The sequence below is a fragment of the Polyodon spathula genome, chromosome 11 (genome assembly GCF_017654505.1).
Source record: "Polyodon spathula isolate WHYD16114869_AA chromosome 11, ASM1765450v1, whole genome shotgun sequence".
NCBI lineage: Eukaryota > Metazoa > Chordata > Actinopteri > Acipenseriformes > Polyodontidae > Polyodon > Polyodon spathula.
In genome coordinates, this window is record NC_054544.1 from 1,144,927 (window position 1) to 1,154,877 (window position 9,951).

At 42.4% G+C, this 9,951-nt stretch overlaps 2 protein-coding genes across 3 annotated transcripts in view; both read right to left on the minus strand.

The window, feature by feature from the left end:
• The window catches only part of LOC121323135 (tyrosine-protein phosphatase non-receptor type 4-like), a 58,271-nt gene extending 55,271 nt beyond the window's left edge, over positions 1-3,000 (minus strand). For both annotated transcript variants that reach the window (XM_041263946.1, XM_041263945.1), the window contains exon 1: positions 2,617-3,000. The gene's annotated coding sequence lies outside the window, so the exon portion shown is untranslated. The remainder of the gene's footprint in view (positions 1-2,616) is intronic.
• A 3,214-nt stretch (positions 3,001-6,214) lies between these two features.
• tmem177 (transmembrane protein 177) lies at positions 6,215-9,577 on the minus strand. Its single transcript, XM_041262924.1, has 2 exons — positions 9,509-9,577; positions 6,215-8,919 (listed from the first exon to the last, which is right to left on the minus strand). Exon 2 carries the CDS (start codon positions 8,882-8,884, stop codon positions 7,949-7,951), a length of 936 nt encoding a protein of 311 aa, XP_041118858.1. The 5' UTR covers positions 8,885-8,919; positions 9,509-9,577; the 3' UTR covers positions 6,215-7,948.
• Positions 9,578-9,951: the final 374 nt, after the last annotated feature.

Consider the following 9,951-nt stretch of genomic DNA (forward strand, 5'->3'; position numbering starts at 1 on the left):
GATTCTACAGTGCCAGCTTCACAAGAGAATAAAGGCCACATCAAAACATGTGTACTGGAATCAGTCATGCAATACCTCTGATAAAACAAAGTTAAACAGAATGCAGGCAATGATTCAGCCATGTATAAGACAGGCTTTTTTGCCTAAGAATGGCATTCCCCTACAGCTGCGTGCTCCTGCATACAGCAGAGTCCTGGTAAAAAATTCACTGTGGATTTGTGTAGGATGTTATCTGCTTAACAACACTGATCTCTTCAGCTGATACCACAGAACACAACTGCAAGCCCTAACCCATTGTAGAATAGCAATTGAGCTGCGGACATGATAAAACAATACAACAGAGCCAGAGTGGCTGACAGCAGAGCAATCAGAGGAATCCGCTGCTACAGGACCTGTGCACTTCAATACACAACCATGACATCACCTGGGTACTGTGTGTACAGCGCTTAGCCATGCCACTTCATGTGCAAGTCAAGCCTGCGTCTTGTTCTCTAGAAATAAAAGGCAAGTCAGTCTATACTGGGGTGGAGGACTTTCTTCAAGTGCCTGAGATGGAACAGTTACATTCAGCAAGAATTCAAGTAAACAGTACATTTTCTATTCTGAATATGTCACAACTGACTGGTAAAAGTACAAGCAAACACATAAAAAATGACATCAGAGAATATACTGTGTTATCCAAGCAATATTCCAGTGTGGTTACTGTAGTTAACAGGTTTTGAAAGAAATGAACAAGACTTCTATTCTAATATGTCAATCATGTACAAGCTGATGGCTCAGGTCAGCACAGAGAATACATACTGTAGAGTTCATTAACACTACGTCACTGACCACTGTTAATGATTTTGTATCTTTTTATATTCGATTTTAGATTGAATTTTGAAACAGATTGTATATGCCAAGCTGACTGGTTTACATACAGTCCGCATGCAATCACTGTACCTGCAAAAGACATTGCTGTTGCCTCAATGCAAGATGCCACTCATACACTGTAAAGCATTTCAGTACAAAACCTCATGACCGGAGAAGTAGTCCAAAACATTTGACTGCTCAGTAAACGGCACCATGGACCATTTAGCATTTGTACACACCACTTCATTGCTGTCTTGTTTTCCATACCACTTCATTGCTGTCTTGTTTTCCATACCACTTCATTGCTGTCTTGTTTTCCATACCACTTCATTGCTGTCTTGTTTTCCATACCATTTGTGCATACCACTTCATTGCTGTCTTGTTTTCTTCTAGGTATGATTTATTTCTTGTGACCTGTTCATTTGGAAAACAGTGAGAGATGTCCTATGCAAGGATAACCTTAATGTTTTTGTTCAGTTCAATAGTCCATTCTCCAGTCCATCTATAGAGGAATTAGAGCTCGCATGCAGGGGGTCTCAGCATTCTGTCTGAAAACGCAAGCGGAATCGTGTGGACTCACAGATGCTATCCATAAGCATTGACAGTGTCGTGTTTGCAAGGTTAGCATACAATAGACAGCTGCCGATTCAACTGGTGTGTCATTTCATGTGTCAGACAATCGGTGAACACTGCTTACAGTAAGGGTGTTTCCACAATCAGACATCGAGCCAATAGCTTTACACATTTCAAATGTGTTTTGAAAAATTAAAACAGGATTGACAATACTGTTGTTTTAGTGGCTTAACTGAACACACAATAAAAAAAAAAAAAAAACTGTTAACACTAGATTTGTGTTATCAATGGAAAATACGAATAGAAAAGCAGCAGCTAGTCGATGCCACAAGGAGACCTGGGAAGAGCAGTCGAATCTGATAAGTAATGATTTACTCAGTCAAGTGTTGTTGTTTTTTTTGTTTGTTTGTTTTTGACCGGTACTCCGATGGTAAAACTAAAAGTCAAACATTGGAATAACCGCTCAAAACTGCATTTAAATCAAAACAAAACGCCGCAGACTATGTCGTGGAAGGCTTCAGCGATGTTTCCAACACTGACTCTCCGTATGTTTTTAATCAAGAAGCAAATTATTAACTAAACCCATCGATAATGGGTAAAAACCAGCGCACTGCTGCATAGCTTGGATTCGAACAAAGCACAGCATAGTGAAATAATCACATCATAGTGAAATAACTGAGACTGCTTCCACAGTTTAAAACAGTTTGAGACATCGTACTATGTTATCAACAGTAATTTGAATGCTAATGCAAAGTTGAACACCGAGTCTCTGTGGAGCAGTTGATATTATATTAGACAAACGATCCACTCGCCTTGAAAACATTAACCACCGCACTGATCTTGACAGGTAATCAAAACCCAGTCATGCCGGGGTTGTGCAACACAAAAACACACAGTGCAAACAACCAGGAATGCGATCAAAACTCAGCATGAATCACAAAAGTCAGCTAGTTCATTGCATCAGCTCAATTACAATGTACTTCTTAACAAAATTCCCGCTGGCATTCCAATGAAGCGAACACAAACTCGACATTCTTCCTGAAAAGCTCGATTACTCACTCCTGTGTGATTTCTGCGACTGTCCGAAAGCGAACCCAGAACCAGTGATCCGTCCTCCCAGTCTCTCGACTCCAGACGTTAAAGCATGCAAGCTAAGATAAAACAGAATTAAAAAACAGACCCGCTACGTACCTTCATAAACAGCGCCAGGAGGTTCCAGTTTTATGGAGTGAAATTAAAAACAGAAAACAAAAATATATAAAAAAAAACAAAACAACAAAAAAAACACTACAACAATAAAAAGAATTGCAGTTGCACGGCGCCGCTGGAGCCGCGCAGCTACATCGTTAGCATCCCGTGCTGAATTCAGTCTGACACCAGAGTGTGCGGGCCTCTGTCCTCGTCCTCGTCCTCGTCCTCGTCCTCGTCCTCCTCACGCCTGGAAACGCCAAACCAGCAACACAACCATAATCCAAAACCGGGAGCACCAACCAAACGCGACCTCGGGGAGGAGACGCCGCTCCCCCAACACATACGCCGCTTCTTAGTTAAAATCCCTTCTAGTTAAAAAAAAAAAAAAAAAAAAAAAAAAGCCTAGTGGTGAAATGAAAAACGTGAAAGCCGTTCTTTCCTCCGTAGATAGCGTACGTTACGAGCCAGTCCGCCGCAGCAGCTCCAAGCAAGCAACAGCATAGCAACGCAACAAAGCGCAGCCTCAGCAACGCCGCGGTGGCGGGGGCGGGGGCGGGGGCGGGGCCGTGGAGCGGGGGAGGCGGGGCGGGGGCGTGGCGGGGGCGTGGGGCGCGGGGAGGGCGGGGCGGGGGGCGTGGTGCTCACTGCGAATTCAGTGGGCGCTGTGATATAGTTCAATAGTATCGCGGGAGTAGACCACACCGACAGAATAGGACATGTGTAAGACACTTAGCATACCCCCCAAGAAAGGGACAGCGAGAGGTGTGGTTGTTATCTGTGACCCCCTGCTAAAATAACTGCCTTCTCAATCTTAAAAAAAAACACATAGGTGAGTAAAATTCAGCCACCTCTCAGTGTGCAAGCACAAATCATACATGACACCCACGTGTCAAACGAGAAACAATAGTGATTCAAGACTGAAGTATAACTCACATACTGAACAATGGAATTCAAGCGTGCTTGTCTACAAAAACGTCAGAACTACCAATGTGATATTTGATGCTATTATATGGTATTTTAATGCAAGCTGTAATAGTGACATTTTCTTTATTGTAAAGCTTATTATTTTGTTATGAAAATGTTTTATTCTGAAATGTAAATGGGGAGGCGTGAAACCTTCAGTCATAGCCTTTACTCACGAGGTAACATTTTTAAACTACCGTGTAAGTCACATGATTTGCTACCCCAATAACTCGTCGTTTAACGAGGTTAAACAGTTTACAATGTCTCCATGTTATTCATCTCCTAGCATGTCAGTAATGCAATCTGAATGCGATGAATCAACCCCTGGTAATACCGACTGTAGCTCCTGATCACTGTTCTCATGTTCCTATCCACTATGTCCCTCGTCTGTGTCATTTCTGCATTGATAATAAAAATAAATAAAAAATAAAAAAAATAGGGAAAAAAGTGAAAGTATAATAATGTTGCTTTTAAAATATTACGATTGCTGTATTGTGGATGCATTATGTGTTCATTAAGCGCACCTTTCATGACACATGAACATTAACACGGTTTCGCACAGTATCGTACATATTCTATTACTAATTACCATCGACCTAATTTAATACACGAATTATTCTTGCTTGCATTTCTGACCTTTGTCTTGATCATATCGGATCCAACTCATGATGCACAATGAAAAAGACCAACAAACTTCAAAATCGACAAATCCAAGTGATTTAATATCAGCGCGACAAACGGGTAGGAAATCTTACAAATGTAACAGTTGGTTAAGGGTTATTCTCACATGTAGTTGAGTGGATTGTCAGTTTTTCCTAGCTGTCACAGAATGATCTTACTTGCACGTCGTTGCAATAACAGAAGTGAACGGGGGTTTTCAGTGTGAACTGCTGAGCGCCTCCTATGAATTATTTCCATTGGCGCAGGTGGTTCCCCCCCTGCATGTGTGTTCCGACCACGTTGCAGAGATCTGTTGAGTGGTCGCAGTTTTATTTCTGTGTTAACCAGTTTATTTTTAGTATCGAGTCAGTTCTCCGCATCACTTCCCCTTGGCCCGACTTGTGCTAACAGTTCATCCTCACGCAGCCCGTCGACTCAGTTGCCAGTCAACATCTTCATACGCATTCAGAATCTCACCTTCCTCTTCTGTAAATCAATGGGCGCTTCTCACAGACTGTCATCACAAGGACTGCTCTCTGAGACCCACAACGCCGCTCTTTTAAATCACCGTCACAATGCAAACACATAAGCGGTGTTTAATGAGGACAGCGGCACCAAAGCGCTGTGCAGTCTGGTTACACTTCCCTTTTGCTTAACAGTGTCTGTGGTCCTCAATAAGACTCTTTCAGTCAATAAGGCTGGGAGAGTATTTATATTTCAATAGCTTGATATTCAAAAAACTGCTGCTGCTGTTTGTATCTTTAACTGCAGTCCACTCCAGCTATTTCAATCCCTTACAGTGTCTCCGTACTAAAAAGCACAGCACAGCAATACAGCATAGTAAAAACACACGGTAAAGCATAGATAAGCGTTGCAAAGAACTAAGAGGTATACCAAAACATATTAATAAACAAGGCAGGCCAAGGTAAACTGTGGTAAATGCATAGTGTAACCATTGAAAAAGTGTGTGTGCAAAGATACAGTGTAAACTTTTACAAGGACTGCATTGGAACAGTCTTTTAGATTACATTCTTTGAATAACACAAGATGGTGAAAGCATTGTGAACAGAGGAGGACGCTCCTATTTATAGGGGAACAGAATACTGTTAGGGGGCTAGAGAGGCAGGCGTGTGGATCAGCAAGCCTTGTGACGCTGCACTGTTAACACACAGGAAGGTACCACAGTCTGACTGGATAGTAAATCTAAATCTCTAAACAGAAATACAAAATGAAAGTGCTGCTGATACAGAACTTCGTCAGCATGCTCATCTAGGGGCGTCCAATCAGTTCTGAAGAGCCACTGCAAGCTCAGCAGGGACACAGAGTCCACGAGCTACTGCAGGGTCCTCATGCAGGGCTATTGGGTTCCACTAAACAACTTCCAACAGGCTGGAACAAAAACCATGAGTGCAAGAGCCAGCTTTGACCAGCCCTACTCTAGAGTCTAGAAAACTGCAGTGGAACAGCCTGCATCAGCGGAAACACTGTTCAAATGTTCTTGAAATATCCTGAAATAACCACATAGCAAAGCTTAGTGAGGCGGCCCCATTACAAGACACTGTTTCCATTGCGCTTCATCTGCCTAAAGGGCGCTGGGTGATGAGTTTCACTGCATCTGCAATGGTAATCCACCCTGGTCTTACCTGATATTAAGTGGATACCTGGACACCACGTTCATTTTCTAATCTTGAATGTCTTACCTGTTTGAAATGCTATTAAGTGAGTGTGCACAGTATATTGAATATTAAGCACTGTGCTCTTGTCAGCTGGTTATGTGATACAGGAGGGCACACAAGAAGAATTAGGCATCTACTGACAATTCCAACAGTAGAGGGTTACATTTAATTTAGTTTATTTAATAAATTACCAGTAACCTTGCTTATTTATGTAAGTTATACAGCTTTTAAGACACCATTTGACCATTGGGTGTCACTGTGCATCAATTAATCAAATAATCTGTCCAATTTCCCTCGATGTATTTACTTAATGCCTGCTCATGTCCGAAAGAAAACAAGACAGCAGATCTGTGTCCGAGGGCACCACGGCTAGTCTCTCTGTACCTCGTCTTGTGTTTCTATATCTCTGTTGATAAAGAGCTGTTTAGTATTCTGTAATAAACATCATTTCTGGCAAGGATTCATATTAACCTAATTGTGTCAGTCATGGTGACCAACTGCTGGCAGTCTCCCCGCGTTTCTCTTGCAGAAGGGAACGGTCAGGGACACAGTGTTTGCGTTTGTTTACCAATTATTTGATACCAATTTTATTGCACTTTGCATTCAAAGATACGGTACAGTACAGCTGGCAGCGCCAGCCTGTGAAAAAAGGAACAGATACCTGTACGTGCCATTCACTCACAATGTAGTGTGACTCCTTTAAGAGAGCTTTAGCGACACCTACTGGCAGATTCAATGCCATTCTTATACATTCATAAAAGTATTGAAGAGCAAAACTAAATCTAATCATTTTTCAGAAATAATAAATAAAATACAACTTTCTCTGATGTTTTCCACACTTAATGACAAAAATACTATCTCACAGTCTTTCGTATAGAGCAGTTCCACTTTACAGAAACCAGCGTACTGGATAACACAATGTGCAGGATAACACAATGCTGTGGATAACACAATGTAGTGGATAACACAATCCCAAACCATGACTTTGTTTTTCATCCAGAAGGGCTGATTTTCCAAACCTGTGTATTTATTACAAAATGAAGTTGATTTCCCGGAGCACACAGTAACAGCAAATGATTACCAGCAGCTGGCATGGTGTTGCTGTCTCATTCATTCATTCACATTTCTATTCAGCTTAACTGTGCTGATCTACCACAACAGAATTTGAGACAGGGCCAGAAATAACAATCGCTAGTTGTTTGACTACTGTATCATAAGAGGGTTTTACACACCATACAGTCTACTGAATTGATTTTTGAATATATTTTAAATAGAGGTTTTTTAAATCCGCCACTGTTCTGATGTATTAAATAGAATCCCTTGTATCAATAATTCATTGACATTTAGCCACGTGCCTCACAGAATCACACAGCAGGACACATGCAGCTCCTCATAGTGGTCGCTGTGCGACTGGCCAGGGCAGAATTAGGACAAATAAACACCATCTGGCCAGATCCCTGCAGGACCCTTTAACCTTCTTCAGAGCGTCTCAGCGTGGCAAGGTCTTACCCAACAGCATTCCACCTGGTCAGCCAAGCACACTCAAAATAACAAAAATACCCAGGAATCGCAGCTTCAGCAAGGAAGTGCTTTAACCCTGTCAAGCACAAGCAATTTCACATGAGAAAAGCAGCTTTATTTAGTGACTAGACTCCGTTTCTGCATTTACAAAATAACAATTTAGAAGGGTGGCTGAGCACTGCATCACATGTGATCCAGAAAAGGACATTCAGTTTGAAAACCTGGACATACGTGTTAGCTTGGTGGCTTGTTCCTTAATACCCTTTTGTGCATTTCTAATAAAAACAAACAGATAAATAAACAAACAAACAAACAAACATCGGTGTGTGTTGTTTTTAAAACTGAAAGTAGAGAAAGAATCGCTTGTGTGGAACAATGAGTTTCCACTTGATCGGTGGCTATTGAAATCCACGTCTTCTCTGGAAGTCAAGCAGACGTTAACATTTACATGCTCAATATGACATTACATTCGTGTACAGTGTTCCTATATGGAAGTCTATAGCGTACTTCTCTTACTGCTCCTGCTCTTCTAGAAGGCTGACGATCGCTGCTTTTCTGGATGTGTACGGCGCATGTTTCAATCTGATCCAGTGCGTGGGGAACAAGTTGCCACTCGGGGCGTACATCACTTCTCCGCTCTTTCCCATCAAAATGCGAAGGGTCCTGTTTCTGGACAACATTTTATCATAAAACTCGACGCCGCCTCTGGCATATTCTTTAGAAATACCGGCTGCCTTTCTGTCTGATCTATAATCGAGCCACTGGCTGACTGCGTCAGACGTGAGAAAGTAACAAGCAGCCCCAGAAGCAGCCACGGCTAGGTTCACAAGCCCACGCAGTAGCAGGGGGCCAGTGTACAGGCTGAAGATTTGCTTGATGGCAACCGCAGAAAAGGAAGTGCCAGCTACGCACACCGGAGCCACAGCTGCACTCAAGACAGGACCACCGCTTTCCAAACCAATGACCTCTCTCGCAACAGAGAATTTCTGCGCCTCCCGGGAAAACGTCAAGGCTTCCTTGAGGGACCTGCCAGTGCTGCTGTCCCAGTCCACTTCCTTCCCGTTTATCAGGACCACCCTGTCGGTGATCCCTCCTGCATCCTTGGCAGTGCTGTTGAAGTTGGCAGGGATGCCAACATGAGCACCGGCAGGGGCCCAGGGTATCCCAGCTGCCACCGGGTGGAAGCCGAATGCTGCGAACGCGCTGTAGCTCTGTGGAGAGCTGACCCCTGCATCCTTCAGGACCTCTTGGAAGGTGTTCTGCAGCTTGTCTGAAAGGCTGACCGGCTCCCCTTGATGCCAGGCCTGGTAGAGCTTTCTGTAGGTTTCCTCAGGAAACACATGGTATAAAATATTGACAGTGAATATTCCCCCACAAGAAGCCGCCAGCAGCCCAGTCCGGTACTTCTGCACAAACAGTAAGAGCTTTCTGTTGAACTGGCCCGTCATTTTCAAATGCTGAAAACACTACACAAAAATCTGACCTGTGGACAACAACAAAAACAGCTCATTAATAATATGCAAGGCTACAGGACTCCAAGCAGATTCCGAGTTCTTCCAAACATACTGTAAAATTCAAGAGATGTAGGTAAAGCTACTGCATCAGAATTACATGCACACTATGCTTCCCTGCATTATGCAATGGTAAATATATTATTCCAAAGGTATGCATTTAAAACCCAGGTGGCACTAACGTGTATCTACTGTGAAGAGCACTATTTTCACAATTTGTTTCACTGGTCCATGTATTCCGTTTGCTTCGTATTGTTAATAAAATGCATCATCTACTGTATAATCAACAGGCTGTTGACTGTCTGAGGCGAGGCTTATCGATAAATACATAAACAAATACAGTACATTAAATGCTCGTCACAAAATCAATAGTAAAACTATAACCATCCTTCGAAAATGCGTTTGCATGTGAAAAAAAAGAATTCTATGAGAGAGAGAGAGAGAGAGAGAGATTCAAAACTTGTCCCAATGACTTTAAAAATGTTAAATACATTGGATTTGAATGATCAGTGAAGTTTCTTTACAATTCAGTTAAATATATAGCGCGAACGTCCTACAAACCTGACATTGGCACATGCACAGCCACGAAACGTAAAGCAAGGTGTTCACAACATGGCCAAAGCACGACAGTCATAGCCCCGCCTACGTGTTTGGAGAGCTCTCTATCACTGATATTCTGCTCTGGCAGAGCTACAGATGCATCCTTGCGAGTAATACATTATCGTTACTCGTACTTTACAACTCGAGTTATAGTCAGTTGGTGCTATTCAGATCATCGATTTAGATGCATGCTGTTATTCGGCAGATAATGTTATACAAGACCTTGAGTCCAGCTTGATTGAATTGTTTCCTGATGCAGTTTTCATTCTTTACCAGCATGGGTCATAATTTACATTTTCTTCAGTGTTGGATAAAATTGGCAGCTGGCAACTGGTTTCTGGTTTAGTTAACCTAATCTGAGTACTGCAATCTCTTTTCGGGTTTCACTGATCAGCGCCCTCTTT

Excerpts from the sequence above, each read along its gene's own strand:
- tmem177 (XM_041262924.1), bottom strand. The coding sequence starts at position 8,884 with ATGACGGGCCAGTTCAACAGAAAGCTCTTACTGTTTGTGCAGAAGTAC.